Raw genomic sequence first — 19,851 nt, 5'->3', positions numbered from 1 at the left:
TTTTGTTGTTGTCAAGAACTGTTACTACTGCACTCCAGCATTAGAGAAAAAAACAGTGAATACAGCTGTTGTGCAGAACAGAGTTTGTTCCTTCTCAGTGTTATTTAATTTAAAAGATATCACTGAGTAATTCCATTCTGATGAAGACACTGATGTGTTTGTAATCCTGAGCACGAAAAAGAATATAGTGATCTATTATTCTCTCTGTCAACATAAATGAAGTAAAATAATTGGCATGTCTCGTGCATTATCTTTCAGTACAGCATACAGCCTCAAAACATACCTTATTTAGTAATAAGTTCATTTGAGAACATGATCTTAAGATCAAACTTAAGATCAAGTTTCTTTTTTTGGGAAGACTGAGGCTTAGAGCTCTTCCCATGTTATTAACCTGAGGAGCCCTTGGTAGATTTGAGGATAAAAACAATATTCCGTCCCTGACCACTGGACAACATTTTGTGTAAGTGACTGATTACCTAAGTAACCAATAGCCTCTTGAGGTAATGCCATCACCATAATTGAAGAGAATGAAATTGGCAAAGAAAAATGTTATTTTGATTGCACATGTATTTTTCTTTAATTACAGAAAATGTCCATTATTTTCTTCAAATTTTACCAACAATTTAAAATACATAAATTACACAGAAAATGCATTAAATATCAGTGAAAGGACTCAGTCAGTTTCCCCTGGTGAAATAAAACAATTAAGAGCACCCTTTAATCAAGTTTTTATGAGTTGGTCTCACTGTGTCCAAATCTGGAAGTTGTTAGAAGTCTTAAATGTTTAGTGGAGAACAGGAGAAAGTAGAACCAGGACAAAATTTTCTGAATGTTCAGGGCATAGTCAGTCAAAGCAGAACCTGATGCCCAGGAGTTAATCAGTAGTCAGTGCAGACAGGGCAGTTCTGGTATCAAGTGCTCCAACTTTGAAAGGTTTTCTAACAGTTGCTTTCTGGACTCTTAGATTTTTTTTCAGATATAGCCCGTAAATTGACAGTTTCAACAGTTTAGTCTAGATACAACAGAAGATTCTTCCGGTGAGGTTATAATAGTTTCTTTTTTCAAAGATTTTTTTTTAGCAGGTGCTGCAGTTTCACCATCCAAAGGTACCTACAGCTTAGAGGTACCCAGAGAAGCTTGTAAATGGGAGCTGTTCAGGGACTGCAGAGGACCCTGCTGCTTGCCCCTCACTTTTGGCTTTAATGGCATGCTGTCCATCGTTCTGATGGAACAGAATTGCCGTATCTAGAAAACAGCACTTGTCCAACACCGAATATCTGGAGCTGTCTTTATGGAGAAACTGCAGCTCTGAAATCAGTTGCAGTTAGCGAGACATGAAAAACATTGGAACTGAGGAATTCATTTTACCTTACAAATTTGGAAGGCTATTCCATTTGGTCAACTCTGCTTTCAGAAAATAGTTGGTACAGGATCTGTTCAGGTATTTGTTTTGTTATTCCACTGCCAAACAATTATTCTCTAAATCTTTTATGTAACATAAATAGGTTTCAAAGATGGAAAGAACTTGTAATATTTTGAAGGCTTCTTGGCCAGTGGCAGGGAGATAAATTGGCAGCCTCCACTGTGCTCACTCTACCCTAGAAATGGGAAAGGATTGGTAATCTTAAAAACAAGACTCCAGAGAGGTGTTACTTCGAGAGCTGGCTTGAATGATGGGCATCTGCTGAAGAAGACCGTGTATAATCTGTACATGATGGCCACCTCTATTAGAAGACCTGCACTGAGGCTTATTTCACACTTAGAGAAGTGCCTGTCTTTTTGGAGGTGGTTTGTCTGTGCAGTAGTGGTGTCTTGAGAACTTTTAATCTTCAGTTTTGAGAAAGAAATCAAATTGTGGGAAGAAAATTGAATATCTGGAAGGATGAAGACAATATAGATAAGAAACCTGTAATGTAAGGATAGGTATGGAAGTTTCTGTAAAAGTCAGTTGAACAAAATATTGTCTGTTTTCCCAAATGTATTCTTAATAGAAGGAGTGGGTAAAATCCTATTACCCATGTAATTTGGATGTAATTGCCTCCACTTTTTTTTGCATTAAATTAGTATGTTTTTATTATTCTCTCTCCTCTTTGCAAACAGTTAAGGCTGTCATCCTAGAAATATGTTTTCTAGCGCTAGATTCCTTGGGATCCTTCTGTGGACTTCAGTGTTTGAAGATTCAGTCAGATCACTCACAGAGCAGCTACTTCAGGGATCTTCTCCTGCACTGAGATAACAGAACAGACCTAGAGTAGAGATGGGATGCTCTTCTGGTGTTTTGAGTGTGTAAAAGAAGCAGTGCATTAAATGGTGCTTGTTACTAGCTTTCTGCAAAGCAGCAAGTACAGTCAGACATCCTCAAGGCTTTGTTTTATTTTTGAGAGTTTCTCGTGCTTTAATTTTTACACTTCTCTTTCTTCCTAGAGAGAGCATTGAGAAAAGACACTCCAGCCATCCTTCGCCAGCACCTATCCATCCAGTAAACTCCCTCGGACATAATCGCAGCTCAAATGAGCAGATCAGGAGCCACCTGAATCCTGAGGTTCGAGAAAAAGAGAAACCCAAAGAGCGAGAGAGGGATCACTCCGAATCTCGGAAGGAAATTAATGTTGAAGAGCACAAGGTGAAGGACAACTATATTTCAGAGAAAGAAAGCATGAGCCATGAAAGCCGAGTGGTGGAAGAGTCGAAGCAAATGTCCAGGGTTCCTTCACCCTATGCTAGGCCCCCTGTTGTGGAAAGCACCAGGCCTAATAGTACTTCAAACCGTGAGGCTGAGAGGAAGAATGAGCCAGCGTACGATAATCCGAAGAAAAGCAACGAAGTCAAAGTGAAGGAGGAGCGAAAGGAAGACCATGATGCTCAACATGAGGGACCTCAGACTCACAGGTCATCTGATCAGCCACCGCCTATATCTACATCTAATGTCCATCCAAGTCCTTTAGTGTCTATGCCCATGACTGTAGGTGTAACTGGGATACATCACATTAACAGCATCAGTGGCCTGGACAGGACTCGCATGATGACCCCGTTTATGGGAATTAGCCCAATTCCTGGTGGAGAACGCTTCCCCTATCCTTCTTTCCACTGGGATCCAATGAGAGATCCCTTAAGAGATCCTTACAGAGAGCTAGATATTCATCGGAGAGACCCCCTGGGCAGAGACTTTTTGCTAAGAAATGACCCCCTTCATCGTCTTTCCACACCAAGATTATATGAAGCTGACAGATCGTTCAGGGATCGGGAACCTCACGACTACAATCACCACCACCATCATCACCACCCTCTCTCCGTTGACCCTCGACGTGAGCATGAGCGGGGCAACCACTTGGATGACCGGGAGCGGTTGCACATGCTCAGAGAGGACTACGAACATGCACGCCTGCACTCAGTTCACCCGGCCGCCTTGGATGGACACCTGCCTCACCCAAGCCTCATCACACCAGGACTTCCTAGCATGCACTATCCCAGAGTCAGTCCCCCGACAGGACACCAAAATGGTATCCTCAATAAAACTCCCCCCACAGCAGCTCTCAGTGCCCCTCCACCACTTATCTCTACGCTGGGGCCTCGGCCTGGGTCTCCAAGAAGGACTACTCCTCTGTCAGCAGAGATGAGAGAGAGGCCTCCTTCTCACACCCTCAAGGACATCGAAGCTCGATAAGCAGAGCGAGACTAAATAAAAAGCAGAGAAAGAGGGACGGAACATTGTAAATGAACATAATATAAAGACCTTCTTACTAGTCTATTGATACAGACTGGGGATGTGACCCAGTGTACAATATGTATAGACCTGAGTGCAAAGATTTTGAAATGGTTTTTTTGTATATTATATGTTGAAATTTTCCAGATCTTTTAGCCAAGTCCATATGTTCCTTGTGTCTCCTACTCTATTTTATTTCTAGTTTAAAAGTTTCAAAATTTGAACTGAAGAATAAGACATCAGTCTGAATGATTTGACTAGAAACAAGCCACCACCAATGACAACCATACAAAGCTCTTTCAGACCAGAAGTGAAGACATTTGTAGATATTTATGTAAAAAGAGTGCTTCATGGGTTAATGGTTCATATATGCAAAAAGGGTAAGATGAAAGCTTTACTTTGTACAAATGTAAATAGATAAAATTAAGTAACATAATACATTAATACTTCTTAAACTGTGCTATTTGCAAACTTAATATTGATCAACACAGTCTGCTTATGCTGTGTTACATATATTGTTATAGACAGCTAAACCCCTTCAACTATGCAATGAATTTTAAGGCTTTTCACAAAAGCCTTTATAACTCAAAGGAGCCTTTTCAACACACAACATACTTAAAGTCATATTTTCCCTGAACAAGCTCATCTATACTAGAGACCTATTTCTCCTGCTTGTTTTGATGAAGAAACAGCCCACTAGAAGTGTAGTTTTCTGTCTGAACCCCTGCATCAAGATGCTGATGTTACTGTACCTCATGTATTCCTTAGAACGCGTCAGGTTAGCAGTCTATAATCACTGATGCTGTCATGACAAATAGGTTTTCAGTCACATTAATCTGGGTTAAACTGAATAATAATCAGATGCTGGCTATTTTCCAGAACTTTCGTCACTTAACACGTCAGATTTATTTTTGGGAGAACATCTGGTAATAACCATTCATGTCTGTGTGTCACTTTTATCTGTACGCACACTTTTTTTTTTTAAAGTGATGTTTAGCTACATTGAAACAAATCCTACAAGAAAGCCAATACTTTTCTAGAAAAATGATGGATATGTTTTCACTGTGGATCAGTAGTTTAATTAATGAACTCCGCTGCAGATTTCATAATGCAATTTGTTGTATTTCAGTTGGTAATAAAGTCTGTGAATAGTTAACAGGTCAGCCTTGTTGTTCCCTAATCACAGAAGACGTGAAATAACATGAAGAACGTGGTCCTTTTTAACAAAATGCATCATTCTTCTGAAATCTGTCTTTTCATAACACACTTTTTTATAATGCATTAAGTTTCTTATCTAAATATTTGGAGAGAATATGACTTTATCAGAGAGAATTCAATATCTTGTCTACTGGACTGTAAAATATATGTATGAAATAAAATTAGTTCCATTGGTCTTCTAGTGTATTAAAGTGCTATCTGAAGTTGTTATCCTGTTTTGGCAAAAAAGAAAAAGAAAAAAAAAAGAAAAAGGTAACTACAGACAGTTGTTTCTAATGATCAGAGATCTATTTTAGTAGTCAACTGAAGGTTTAGTTGTGAGCTTCAGATTTTGTGAACTCCAGATGTTGTGCAGTGTTCTTTTTTCGTTGTTTTTTTTTTTCCTTTTATTTTCATTTTTTGTTTTTGTTTTTTTTTTTTTTTTTTTTAAGAATGGAAGGAAAAATACAAAAAAAAAAACAAACAACAACAAAAAAAAACAACCCTGAAGAATATGTACACTGGAACCGTAGCGGTAGCTTTCAGTATTGTAAAGAGATTGTTATATACAAACCTTTTTGCTGTTTATCCTGTATGTAATAAAGTCCTTTCTAGATCCTATGTGAAAAGAAAAGTGAAGCAGCTCTCAATCTTCAGCATGTTTCCTCATCAGCGAAGACTTGTGTAATGTAAATTGTGCCATGTTATTAAAAAATGTGAACTAAACTGCTAGGTGCTTCTTTGTGTGGAGTACCCCATCGCTGCTATGGGGAAGGAATCATACCTTTTCCCAAGAGTGGGTTTTTGTTCAGAAGTAGCTGTTAAGAATGGAATGGACATGACAAGACTTTATAAGCTATCTTATAAAAAAAATGATTTTAATAAGTAAAAAGGAACAAAAAGGAGACCAAAGCCTTGGCTTGCCTGGATTGTTTTAAAATGTACTAACGCCCTGCTTATGTTTTCTTTTAAGTTTTTACTGACCAGCTGTTCTTCTATGTTAGTCCCATACATATAGGGATGTGGCTGTAGGCAATCCCTTGTGTGAATTTCATGCAAGCCAATGACTTTTTACCAGTTTCCAGCTGAGTATATGGCTCTCAGTTTCTGTGACCAATTTGAGCATAAATATGTACCATTTCTTGCAAAGTCCTTAGTTCTTTATAGCACAGCTTTCATGGTGTCCTTTTCTGAAACAAGTAATTGGCTCCTCATGTTGCAGATTTCCTGGAGGTGGTTGGTCATTTTCTTTGTTTCTGCTACAGGCTTACTGCAAACACTTCCAAACTTTTTTCTAAGTTCCTTTTGCCTGAAATGATTCATGACACTGAAACTTGCTTTCCTTAGCAAGACTTAAAACTTTCTTCTCCCTCAACAATTACCACTTGTTTTGGTAAACAGTTGAACGTATGCAGCCATACATTCCAGCTTAGTTTTGTTTCTCTCTGCTGTTGTAGCATTTCTGTCTGTTCTACTGTGTTATTCCCATGCAAATCTGAAGACAGTGAAATTCCTCTGAATTTCAACCATGTAACTAAGAGAAAAGAGTAGCCCAGTGTCTTTCAGGAAACCAATTTTACGTGCTCTCTGCATTTTCTCAGTAGCAATGTACCCAGCAGTAGCATAATACACAAAAGGAGCTTTGAGTTTTTTTCTGCACGCAGCCTGTATCTTTGCCTTCTGGATGTACATCATTACAAATGATTCCAACTTGGTGAAGGAAACCAGTCACAGATGGCTGTAAAAGGATAAAAACTATGGGGGAAAGCTTGCATGGGTACAGTGAGGGAGTCCATGAGAGAGGCCCCAGTGAGAGCATCATCTTCCAAGCTCATCTCAGCATTGTAAGAGGAGCTCTAGCAGTTTGTCCATGTCTTCAGGGGGAATAAATGTGGATTGCGCCAACTCTGAGGACCCTTGTCCTCAGAGGTGCTGAGAACACTTCTGCTAATGGTCCTGAATTTCCAACAAAGCCAATGAAACCTGTCCCAGAGACCAAGAAAGCACTGAGGCGTTTCACTCTTTGAATTCAATGCAATTTGTCTGTCTGCCTTTGAAGAACAGTGTGAGGTCTTACATGAGTGCTGATGTTCACAAGAGTATGCCTGAAAGGTATGACAAAAGATGTAACGAGATTTTAATGCTTATAAATTTTTCAGATGTGTTCATAGCTTCTCAGAAGTTTGATATTGAGTCTTTAGCTTGCAGGTGTAGGACAACTGTGTTAGTAGGGTTTTTCATACCAGACATTTGTCATAATTCTTTTACTTCTGAATCACCAGCATTTGAGAAATAAAATACACGTAAAGACAATCCAACATACCACCCATAGCAATGAAGTGACTCTGAAGGGTATTATTTTGTGGTAAGTGAGACATAAGGAACAGAGAAAACCCTGAGTAACTGTGCTTGAAACACACAGGACCTTCAGTCTATGCTTTAAAGATCCCACCATGCCCCACTCCAACTAGTTCTTCTGTTTAGCAGCATCCATCACAAGTTGGGATGCCAACTACATCAAGGTATACAAAGGGATTCTTTGAAAGCAGTTCTCTGATAGAAATTTCATTTTTTGCTATTTTTTTTCATTTTAACTTTCTATATTGTCTTTGATTTCTTTCTAAATGCCTTGTTTCCTGCTATTTCCACCTTACCTTGCCTTTTTGCCAGTCATGCTTTTTTTTTTCTTTTTTTTTCTTTTTTTTTTTTTTTTTTTGTGGCTTATGACAGCTAAGTCTATTATCGGTAGCGATAAATGCTGCAGATGAATTTTGCCGAGAGCCATGAACAATGTCTGCTTTTGTTCCTTTTTACCTTCACCTGTCTGAGCTTATGAAAACAATTTTTAGTCTTCGTTGGACTGAAAGATGGCAAATGGCAGCTGGGGAGGATTTTACTGAAAGTTTTTTATTTGCTGTGGCTGTGCCTTATAAAGTAAATATTTAGCATGACTCTTGATAATTTGCATTCTACTCCTTCACGCATGCAGGTGACCTCTGCTGAAGGCCACTTGTGGTACTGGAACAGGGTAACAGACCATTGATTAGATTTACTTTACAGAGGAACTGCTTGGCTGACGGCTTTTTGTTCTGGTAAGAAAGAAGGAAGAGCTGTGGTTCCAGCAAAGACCAAAGACTCGAGTAATGCAGAGCTTCGTTAGTCCCATGGTGACTTGGTTAAGTCTTGCCTGGATAAATGGACTTAACTCGCCTAGACTCCCACTGCTGTCTTTGGGGGCATAATCATCCAATTTTCAGAAGGAAATTTGGATCAGGATTCCATCTTAAAAAGTCTGAGTTGCTTTTTGAAGGTGCTTATTTCTTAACTGGGTAGAGACTAGTCTCTCCAACTTAGCTGGTTCAGAGAAGCATATGTGAAAATGAGTGGTGGGCCCTACCTACCTCTTGTTGATTTTGTAGTCTCTGGAGATTTTCCATTCTGCCTTCATAATGTAAAGCACCAATCTTGTCCATTCTTTACGTGAAGCTCTGGAACAGTCTGACTCTTACAATGTGATTGCACCATGCTAGGTGCCCTGAGCATTTGTGAGTGCTGCTGTAACTGGATGAAAACAGGGCTTCAGTGAATTAGTATGTTGGGTAATCACTATAATGGACTTCAGGCTTTTGCTAACCAAGAAGTGACAAAGCTGCCGACAAAAGCAGGTTCTGTTGTTCCTGCAACCTCCATCTGCAGCAGCTTGTGTCCAGGAGCAAGGTTCCCAGCACCTCCAGGTGCACACTGTGGAGTCAGCAGAGAGTTCTCAGCACGCTTCGTTACGCAAGTTGTGTGTTTGGCTGGGCCTTTATTTTTCTGCAGGTGTCTTGCAACTAAAATAATTACAGAACAAATGCATTTTCCTGATCACAAAGAATATGTCCCTCCTCATTTGTGTACTGTGTATAGAAATACATATATTTATATACATCAGAATACATGGCATCAGGTGCAATATTCCTGGGATGTACAAACAGCAAACAGTGGAGAATGAAATCATGTTGGTACCTTGTGACCCTTGTCCCTTTTGCTGGTTTCTGCTGAGGCTTTTACTGTAGGATGTGTTCACTGCAATTGATGTTTCCACTACCGGTGTGGTGATACCTTCCTATACCATTACATGTTTTATAAATGGGGAAAGTTTTGTTGGGAACAAAAAGCTCAGAATCACCGGTATGATAACAGCCACCTACTGGCTGAGTCATCCCATTAGTCACCAAGGGGAACTAGGTTCCTGCCTCAGTCACCTAGAGAAACAAAAAAAGCCCTAAATCAGGCAGAGTCAGTGGCAGTAAATGATGAGGATTTTCTGGATTGCTGTTTTGTCTTCAGAGAGTGCCTCAGAGTGCCACTCTAACCTATGCTAACAGCCACCTGTGGTCCCAGATTTCCTAAAATTATCTCTGTGAAATAATGGTTTTACTTACTTTTTGTTGTGGAAATGCTAAGTCATGGCTTGAAACAGTGATTGAACACCTGGTGGGAAGGCAGGGCCAACCCAGTGGATCTCAGGTGCATGCAGTGCACCTGAGTGAGTGGAAGGGCAGGAGCCAGGATCTGCCCCCTCCCAGACCTCACTGAAGGGTGGGCAGTGGAGGTGAGGGTATCTTGCTGGAGATTCTTGTGTACCTGAGGCCTTCTGAAGGTAAGCAGATTCTTTCCTTTGTTTCTGTGTCTATGGCTGTGGTGTTTGAGCAAGTCTTTACTTGCTGCAGCCTAGGAGTTTGTTACTCTGCTGTCATTGCTGTGCTTTCTATTGCATTACACTTATTAATAGAATAATTCAAGTACCTGTAAGGCCTGTGGTCATTCTGGTTATTGAAGGCAGATGGATCACAACATAACACTGAGTGTGGCATGTTTGATTGCAACCATATCACTCAGTGTTGAAACTCACTCAGGGAGGGCAGCATTTTTTTTAGTTGGACTTACCACATGTTCCTCTATTGGAAAAAGTGGTATTTAGCCCCAGGTACCACTTCCAGTAGATCTTTGTTTCAAGAGGAGAAAATAATTAAGGGAGAACTTAATTGATTACATAGCTGTCAAATATACATTATTACTGCATTCTGATGATATGCATCTCCCGCTTTGCATATTCAGAGCCCTTAACTAGTTTCTGTTGAACTAGTGGCAGGCATCCTTTGTCACAGCAGTGACTGCTTTAGCATTAAAGCGTGGGAACTAACCCTTTTTAAGGATAATTAAAAATGCAAGTATGAAGTCCCAGGAAGTTTTAGTAGTCCGCGTGTGTGAGAGAGCCTCTGGGGCAAACACGGTGCATTTGGAGCTCGTTTTGTGTTTTTTGTTTAAAAACAAAACAAAACTTGTAAAATGACCACCAGTTACTTGCCCTCCAAAAGCTCGGTTTTGTCTGAGTTCATACTGGAACGGGCTGAAGTGCTGGATTTATTTTCACCTGCTAGAAAAGGCTGTCGTTCTTCGGAGACACCACAAGAGGGTAGTTAAAGAGAAACTGAAATACATGAGGCTGACGGAATGGCTATACTGTTTTGTGCAAGGTGAATGTGGCCGTAAATTATTTTTATATGAGCCTGATCTGCAAGGAGCTCTCCTATTCCCCTGCATAAATGTCAGAGATCTCAATGGTGTTGCAGCAGACAATGATCAGGTTGGCTAGGGAGTGACCTTGCTTTATCACATTTAGTAAGAGGAACCAGAAGTGGTTCTTACCCAGAGCATTTGGGTAGATAAAGGCAATCATATTTTGGAGAGTTACGCTTTAAGTGCATGGTGCTACAGTGGAGCAACAAAGTGCATTGCTTATGTTATGGGAATAAAACGTGCCTCTCTGCTGGAAACAGTACGTACAGTGAGAGCCAGCATATGTCAGTTCCTAAAAGCCTCAGCCATTCACGAGGACATCAACGTTTTTTCTCCACCACCTGCCTTCTGAAAGGACTAACTGCAGTCAGCAGGTGAATCGCTTTATTTGGAGATGGGGGAGGGGGGAAATGATGGCCAAATTTTCTAAGGACATAAATCAAAACTGTACATTTAATATCCATAGAGCTGTGTGCTTCACACCAGCAGAAATCTTAGCGCTTTTTTTTTCCTGTTCTACCATATTCACCCTTGACACATCAGCAGAAAGCTAACATACCCCTGATGCAGTCAAAGCCCAGCTGACTGAGTGGGCTGCCTGTCTCCAGGGGCATTTCCTCAGGGCAGGCTTGCCAGTGAGGAGCAGGTTGCTGCTAAATGGCTCGCACCTGCAGGTGCAGCAGCTGAGAGTTTGTATGCTCACTGGCACAGAGGTAACTTTGTGCTGGAAGTATCTGTTGTGTGACGAATAATTGCATGGAGGGCTGAAGGGCAATGTGTCCCACACAAGTGAGTTGACTGGTGGCTCTTAGCACCCGGTGGTGACAGTCCCTTGGACTGCTGCTCTGACTGAAGAGAAGCGGGCCTGCTATGGGGCAGACCAACCCCTGCAGGCCAGTGCCCAGCTCTGCTCACTTCTGAGTCAACAGAGTGGTTTCCATGAAGCCAAGGAGCAGGGCGAAGAGCTATGTTAATGAGATGGCAGCTCATGCCCAAGTGCCCTGTGGAGGGCAAGAGCCATCTGTGCTGCCCCATACCAGTGGGGCCCTCCAGCAGTGCTGGGGGCTGTGGAGCCAGCAGCCCTGCGGTGTTCTCCTTGTGGTGCTGCTGTGAGCGGTGGTTTGTTGTCAGCGGAGCTACGTTATGATAGTCATTATGGTTTTAAATGACTCATTTTCCACTTAACTGTATTATTGCGGCTTATAGAGCATCTGGAGCTTTGCAGCAGTAAATACATCACTGACTGCTACAACAATATACTAATCTATTTCTTTGAAGGATTTATTTAGCAGAAGACAGTCGGTGTAGGCAGGTGCATACAAATGCGTGTGCCTCTGGGCCTGGCACACGGCACCAGTCCTGGTGGCCCACCGGCGTGGGTCACAAATGCGTTGTGCTGCTGGCATGCCTGTAGAAACCAATTTAAGGCTTTCGTATGACTCGTTGTAGCCTGAATTTGGCATTGTTTTGGGAGAAAAGGAGAGACTCCTGTCAGACGTGCAAGAGACCCTGTGCCAAAGCATCCTGTGAGGCATTGGAACCCCAGGGATTGACATGAGTCTGCTCGTATCACTCACTCCTGACTGACTAAGGGGGGAAAAACCCCTCATAGACTCTTTCATTTATTCGTTTTATTTCATTTTTCCTCAGCTTGAGCCATTCCTCGCTTAGGGAAAGCGGCTGCAGAGGGCGGTGTGGGAGAGCAAAACCCGCGCGAACATGGCGGCGGGCCGCGCTCGGGCACTAGAGGGAGACCTCGGCCCGGCTGCCCGCCGCTGGCAGCAGCGCGCAGTCCGTGCGAACGGGGTTTTTGGGCTTCTGCTTTTTTGGAAGTCTCAAGCAGATCTGACTGCTCCGCGGCTTCCTTGGAGTTTCCCCGCAGTGAGGCAGCAGAGGTGCCCCTCAGGTCGCTGCGCTGCTTTCAGCAAAGCTCAGCATTTCCTGCTTCTGATTTTAGACCTGAAAAGTGTTGGGATAATACAGCTCTGGTTGGGGGATGTTTTGGTAGAGGTACTTTAAGAAATATATTCAGGAATGCAGCAGAAGAAAAAGATCTGGGGGTGTATCAGCAATAGTGCAGCCAGCAGAGCAGGAGCTGAATGTCCATCTGTACCGGCCCTGGTGAGGCCACACCTCAGTGCTGTGTTCGGTGCTGGGGCCTTCTCTGTGAGGAAGACATGGAGGCCCTGGAGTGTGTCCAGAGAAGGGAACGGAGCTGTGAGGGATCAGGAGCACACGTCTGATGGGGAGCGGCTGAGGGAGCTGGGATGGGTCAGTGTGGAGCAGAGGAGGCTCAGGGGAGACCTCCCTGCTCCCTACAACTGCCTGAAAGGAGGTGGTGGTGAGGGGGGGGTCGGCCTCTGCTCCCAGGTAACAGCGATAGGATGAGAGGTGAGGTATTGAAGTTTTACCAGGAGAGGTTCAGGGTGGATATTAGGAAACATTTCTCCTCCAAAAGAGTGGTGATGCATTGGCGCAGGCTGCCCGGGGAGCTTCTATGATTCAAATTGAAGAAGATGGCAGAAAAAGAATGCATCAGTACCAAGTTCATCCTTCACCTATGGTGGCTGGAAACATGAAGAAATAGCAAAAAGGAGTGGAAACAATAGACAGGGCTTTTAAAATACATTCATTCACTTATTTGTCATCCAAAGCACCACAAGCTTGTCTGTCAGTGCTTCTGCAGGTTGTTCCTCCTGGTTGCAGCCATGGAGCAGCACCCACCTTCCGAGGCGCAGAAGGGCCTGGCAGTGTGTGCCTCAGCTGGAACAGGTGAAGAGTAGAAAGCATGGGATTTCTCCTCAAAGAAAAGAATTGTGTATGTTCAGTGTGCTAGCTAGACTCATGAGCTCTGGCAACATGGGCATACAGCATATGTAGAGGTGAAATTTGTCTTTGGTTGTATGGAGATAAATCAAATGTGTGCTGTTCTGTAGTGTGTTTCTGTGTATGACTGTATGTTGTAAAATTGTATCTTAAAGCAAAGACCTGGAGTACTGAGTTCTGATTTCTCATCTTGCCCTAAGGATTCTCAAGAAGGTCACAGTGGGGATCTGTGCCTGTTTCTTTTGCTGTGATGGGATTCCCCTGCCTGACCCTTACTTTCCTCCTGTAAAGAGCTGTTAGGTCTCTTACTGGAAATTCTGTATGGGAAATTTCATGGTGCACTGTCTTTTTTTTTTTTTTTTGTGGGTTCCCCCCCTCCCGCCGCCTTCTCCATTGTTTTTGCTAATACCGATAAGCAAAGCAGTAAGCCTATTCTGGCATATGTTTAGGTTGACTTGAATTTAGAGGGATTATAGTCATAGTGAGCATCTGATTTTAAGAATTATTCTGCGGTGACTGCGATAAAATTAGCAGCAATAAAAAAACTGAACTCTGTTTGGAGTCAAATGAATTTGTTCCTTGTCTCCACAGTTTAAACTTGGCTTTGCTCTCAATGGCACCAAGACTGCTTGATGAAACAGTGAACAGTCTATCTCCAGGAAATGTAGCAGAAAGTAGTTGGGTCTCTTTCTAATTCATTATGTGAGTTTCCATGAAATTCTGGCATCCAGACTTCTGCGGGGTCGATCTGAACTTTATTTTTATGCATATACCTTTGACAACTTCAGTTCTAAACAGAAATACAGGACTGAATTTTCCTGTCGCTGAAACACTAAATCCAGAATGTCCTTGACTTTCACTTCCAAAATACCTCACATATGAATGCCTGCAGCATTCTGGTGTGTGAGCTAAGCACTAAGTTAAACCTAGGAATCCAAATGAAAAATAAGACAATAACTCTGCCAATGCTATACTTAGCAGCAATTTATGCTTTTGATTTTTTCACTTTAAACACATTCTGTTACTAAATCTGCAGTGAAAGACCACCATAGTGCAAGTTGGACTCCTCAGGACAGGAAAAAAGACCCCCACAGATACGTGTATATATATGTACATGTTGGGCAGGAGGAGCAGTAAGAAGTCAAAATAGGACAATTAAGTGTACGACTTTGTCTTTTATCTAGAATACTAGATGTGTGGGGTTGGTTTTCACAAAGAAAGATTAGTGTTCTGGTACATTTTCTTTTTGGCATGTGTCTGTCTTCAGGCAATTCTGAAGGATTTTTTAATGGCTTAAGAATTGGCAAATAGGGAATAAGTGGCCTGTAAAGGAAGCTGATGGACATCCTCTTCCAGGCTAATGCACTGTTTTTATGAAGATATTTATGATTTTGAGGTAAGGATAGAGGATTATCTATCAGGTATATGAACAGGATGTCTAAAAGGAAACGAGTGGGAATGATCTGTGTGTAATAGAGTACCTGGCTATAAAATAAAATGTTTTTGATGTGAATGTCTGGACCTGCAAGTGGTGCAAAGGCAGGTTAAAGGGCTGATGATTCTTATTTTTTTTTTTTTTTTCTGTCCTGTAGGTAGCTGAAGCTCTGTTGAAGATAATGATAAACTCTTTACCTGTTGAGCATTAGAGAAATCCCAGGAGTTCCTAAATTTGCCACAGGTAGGAAAAAACATGATTAGAGATGGTTCTTGAAAAAGTTAAGGTAAAATAGCCTATTGTGATTCACTAGGCAAAACTGCTGCATTTATGTCTCAAATGTGGAATATAAGGGGAACAGGCTATTTGGGAATGTCAGTAGTTTGTCTCTTCAATTCAGTAAGACTCACAGGACTATGCAGTTTACTCAATATCAAAATAAGCCTAATTTTCCAAATTTATTTATGCTTAGTATACATTATACTTGAATCCCCATCCTGTAGATCTATGAAAACAATAAATAAAGTCACTCTCCTGGGTAGAGAATGAAACTCCCTGATAACATCCAAAGACAAAACAGGAAATGTCATTGTGAGGTAATGCTAAAGGCTCAGCACTGTTGAGGTATGAGACTGCTTGCCACCAGAGCAAACAGAATGCTGGGACCACAGCAGCTTCAGGAAGCAGTGTTCAGCCCTCTGTGAATCCCAACAAAGCTACGTGTACTGTGGAGCCAGCCAAATTTCTTAGGGCTGTCAAGTCAGAAACTGAGTATTTGCCAATAACCAGACTTTCAGGTTCCCAAAATACTGACATAAATCAGTGCAGTGAACCTGAAGCAGTTTGTAATTAAGGTATTTTCCTTTGAAATCTGACCAAAGGCTCACTTCTCATATTTTCCCTTAGGTTTCCACAGACCATTGATGTGAATGTACTGCCAGCTTTGGTAGCAACTAGTTTCCTAAGGCTGTTGGTCCTGTAGCGCTTAAACCAAAAGCCCTTTCAAGTAGTTTGTGTCTGCCCTGCCTGTGATGTTATGACATCCCTGCAGCCTGCTAGGTGAGCATATGGGGAAACTTGCCTGTTGTTGGAAGCTAGTAAATTTCCATGAAGCATCTTGGTTCATTGCCCTTTTCCCCTGTTTTTTGTGGAAAATGTTCAGCAGCTCTAATTCTGTCTTGTGTGTTTAGGTGGCAAACACCCCAGGGCGCAGTCTGGCACACTGAATGTGTGCATGCAGCTGAGCTGTAATGCCTAAAGGCCACCACAAAATTCCAAATACTTAGTGAGCCTTGTATGCTTGGCTAAGACATGTCTTCCGGCATGTCACAGATCACACGTTATGCCTAGCTGAAAGGACTTTGTTACTTCACTTACGACCTCATGCATCTACTGAAATAAGATGGCAAGGTGTGGACAAGAGCCAGTTCTGTGCCCTCCCAGCCCAGAAAGCCAACCATACCCTGGGCTGCATCAAAAGCAGCGTGGCCAGCAGGGCGAGGGAGGTGATCCTGCCCCTCTGCTCTGCACTGGTGAGACCTCACCTGGAGCACTGTGTCCAGATGTGGACATACAGGAGAGACATGGACCTGCTGGAGCGCATTCAAAGGAGGGCCACAAAACTGATCTGAGGGACAGAAAAGCTCCCTAGGAGGACAGGCTGAGAGCTGGGGCTGTGCAGCCTGGAGGAAGGAAGGCTCTGGGGAGAGCTGAGAGTGGCCTTCAGTATCTAAAGAGTGGCCTTCAGTATCTAAAGAGTGGGTGTAAGAAAGGGGACGGACTTTTTAGTAGGATCTGTTGTGACAGGACAAGGGGATATTGTTTCAAGCTAAAAGAGGGGAGACAGATTGAATGTTGTTTCTTCTTTTATGATGAGAGCGGTGAAACACTGGAACAGGTTACCTAAAGAGGTGGTGGATGCCCTGTCCCTGGTGGTGTTCACAGTCAGGCTGGACCACACCATAGGCAACCAGGTGGAGCTGTGGGTGTCCCTGTTCATTGCAGGGGAGTTGGACTGCATGACTTTTAAGGGTCCCTTCCAGCTTAAACGATTCTGTGAGGCATCAGCCATAGCTTCCCTAGTCCATCCTTCTCCACTCCTCGGTAGCATCAGTAACTGTCTTCATGTTCTAGAGAGCAAATATCCAGATGAGTCGTAAGTTAGGAAGGAGAGAAGGGATGCAGAATAATGTTTTAAGCCCCAGAACTGGTCACTTCAGACCTCTGTTCAGAATTCACTGTAACATTGACAGTGCTTGTACTGGTCTTTACATGGATAAGACTTCTCTCTTCTGAGCTGCAGTGTAGCTTTTTTTTTTTTGCCTGCCCTAAATTCACTTAATTTTCACCTTAATCTATTTTTTTCATTTTTCTGTGAGGCTACCATGTTGCTGTCTCAGCAATAATAGTGAGAAGTTGAAAGAAGTTAATCATACTGTGTGGCTCAATGCCTTATGGTTTATTATTAAGAATAAAGACAAGTACTCCACTATTTTATCTCTAATGTGCAGTTAACTTAATTCGTAATCCTCTGAAGAGATGGTGTTCTTCCTAATGCTTTGGCTTCTGCCTTGCTTTCAAGCAGCACGTGACACTTAAAAGCCAAAATGCTCAGCACTGAAAACATTTTAATAAATGCATGCATAAGTCAGTCTTCATTTGTTTAAAACATTCACGGAGAGTTTTCCTTTTACTGGAGTGCCTGGTTGAAATTAATGCTTTGGGGGCTGTTTTCCTGTTTCTCGTGTGCTATTGACTCGTGATGCAGTGCAGACAGATACCCCCAGACCAATACATTATTAGCTTAGTTCTCTGCTCGAAGCATTGTTAACTGCCTAAAATACCTCTTTCTCCTTGTCTGTTCTTTTTTTAGCCTGGCCTCCTCCTCCCTATTATTTTCATAGTTCAGTGCTAGATCTGACTGAGCATTCACTGAAGATGTGTGGGCTGTGGTACAAGTTAATAAGCCTCTGCAAGCAGTTAGTTCTTACAATGATAGTTTTCTTTTATTTTCAGTGTATGATGGTGCAATGATATTTAACAAACAGCTTAACAAGCTTCAGCTGCAGAATTTTGGCATTGTTGTGCTTTCAGTTGTGGAAAAACTTGCACTTGTCCCTGTTAAATCTCTGTCTCTGAGCCTGGGGTACAAGTTCCAAAAGTATTCAGACAACATCCATGCTCAGGTTATGTTCTCAGACTGCATGTCGATGCCAAAAGCCAGCTGTTCTGAAATTTTGTTTTCCTTGTGTCTCTCTTCTGGATATATTCAGCTTCAGCCTCTTTCAGTCTTCCTGTTTTGTCTTGCACATTCATCTCGCTCCACTCAGCTAATTGAATTAATGCACTTAGTATATTTATTGTGCTGTATTGATTTGACAATACCAATCTTCCACTCTTAACCATCTCATATTTTCACTGGCCTCAAGCAGCCTCACTAAATGCTCCTCTGCCCCCACCTTTGCACTTAGGCTTCATGTGTAGAATCACAGCAGTGATTAAACCTCCTGAAGCTAATGAGGCTCTGCTCCGCAGACCCACCAAGCCTGGCTGACTTCATGAGCACTGGAGGCTAAGGCAAAAACGTTGGATAATGTCCCACAGCTCTCTGTAGCCTCAGTGCTGACACAAGTGACCTCCCAACATTTGAGGCTTGTGTTTTTGCAAGCGGTTAGTCACTTGAGTGCTTAGCCTTGGTGCCTTTTGGGGAGGCTAAATACCTCAAATATTTGCTTGCCTGTGCTTACTTTTCAACGTTCGAGCTTCCGGCAGGAGCTCAACATCCAAACTCCGTGGTGACCTGTGAAAATCACTGCCTAAATGTCTAAAGCATAGAAATCTTCAGCTTTCCTAGAGTCAAGAATTGTTTGCAATAAGATAAAGTCTCCGTCGCTGAAATTATCAGTGAGTTGCCAGGGATTATGGCAAAACACAGCGTGTGCTGATTGCCTCTATAAAGAAAGGTGGTTGCTGCTAGACAGTCAGATGCGTAAGTTCAAGTATGCGTGTGCTCTGCAGAGTTGTCAGCTTCGTGTGTATCTTTCTTTTGATCCCTGATTTCTGAAAAGGCATATTCATTATGCAGCCTACGTGTGCTTGGCTGGGCAGTGGTCTTCCCCAGCTGCTCCTCAACTGAGCTGTGTCTGGGGCCTGACAAACCAGAAGGCTGCACTGCCACTCAGCGAGACCCAGACAGGCTGAGAGCTGGGTGCAGAGGAACCTGATAAGATTCAACAAGAACAAGTGTAGGGTCCTGCACCTAGGGAGAAATAATCACATGGATCAGTACAGGTTAGGGGCTGACCTGCTGGAAAGGAGCTCTGCAGAGAAGGACCTGGTGGACAGTAGGGAATGGGAGGTGGAAGTGCTCTGCCTGCTCCTTTTTGGTGTTGATCTGATATTTTGGGAATAGGGTTTGGCCCTACTCAGAGTGGCTGTACAGCTTGGAGCGGAGATAATTGTACTCAGAAGTACAGAGCGCTCCAGGTGTAGGCAGTTTTATTTTCTGTCTCATTGCAGTTGTTTGCCAATTGTTAAAGAATGTTTTCATTATACTGTGGCAGTTGTAAGACACTACCTTGATATGACAGCTTCTGCACCAGCTCACTACTCTCATCACACAGATGCATTTCTTTCACTTTTAATATCAGCATTTCACTTTTCTGAGATCCAAAGCTGTAGCATGAGGAAAGGGTGACCATCAGAAAGTAACAGGCTGCCTGCAAGGGGTGTCTGGGAATGCTGTCACAGGGATACCAAAGGAAGGTGGGATTGTGAGGGGATTTTTTGTTTGTGTGCTATCTGATAGTACGTAGACTTCAATTTGAGTTAAACAGGAATCCTCTTGAGGCTAAAACAGTAACCCAGGACTGCAAAATTCTTATGGTATTTTGCTAGTGTTGGTGGGGAGTCAGAGCCTCTAAATCTCCCTGGAAACTGGCAGAGAGGTTGTGACTTGAAAACAAACAAACACAAAACCCCAAACAAGCAACCAAAATAAAAACAAATGGAAGTTAGAGAGAGGATCCTGGGGTTCCCTGCTTGCCTCCTGCTGCTTCCAGAAGCTGAGCAGCATCGCACCTCCTGTAGAACAAGAAACTGAGCCCAAGTAACTTCTCTAGAGGTAGTT

General features: G+C 42.5%; 1 protein-coding gene and 1 long non-coding RNA gene across 9 annotated transcripts in view; both read left to right on the top strand.

The window, feature by feature from the left end:
- The window catches only part of AUTS2 (AUTS2, activator of transcription and developmental regulator), a 670,249-nt gene extending 664,623 nt beyond the window's left edge, over positions 1–5,626 (top strand). For all 6 annotated transcript variants that reach the window (XM_021416123.1, XM_021416122.1, XM_021416128.1 and 3 more), the window contains one exon: positions 2,425–5,626. In XM_021416123.1, coding sequence (XP_021271798.1) covers positions 2,425–3,664 — 1,240 coding nt within the window. In that variant the 3' untranslated portion in view covers positions 3,665–5,626. The remainder of the gene's footprint in view (positions 1–2,424) is intronic.
- LOC110407859 overlaps positions 7,630–19,851 on the top strand; it is a 34,083-nt gene continuing 21,861 nt past the window's right edge. For 2 of the 3 annotated variants that reach the window (XR_002444058.1, XR_002444059.1), the window contains exons 1-3: positions 7,630–9,542; positions 14,881–14,966; positions 15,630–15,782. This is a non-coding gene — a long non-coding RNA (uncharacterized LOC110407859). The other variant, XR_002444060.1, reaches the window with a different exon arrangement.

Source organism: Numida meleagris, chromosome 18 (assembly GCF_002078875.1).
Source record: "Numida meleagris isolate 19003 breed g44 Domestic line chromosome 18, NumMel1.0, whole genome shotgun sequence".
NCBI lineage: Eukaryota > Metazoa > Chordata > Aves > Galliformes > Numididae > Numida > Numida meleagris.
The sequence above is the reverse complement of the archived record's forward strand: the minus strand, read 5'-3'. Positions and strand labels throughout refer to the sequence as shown.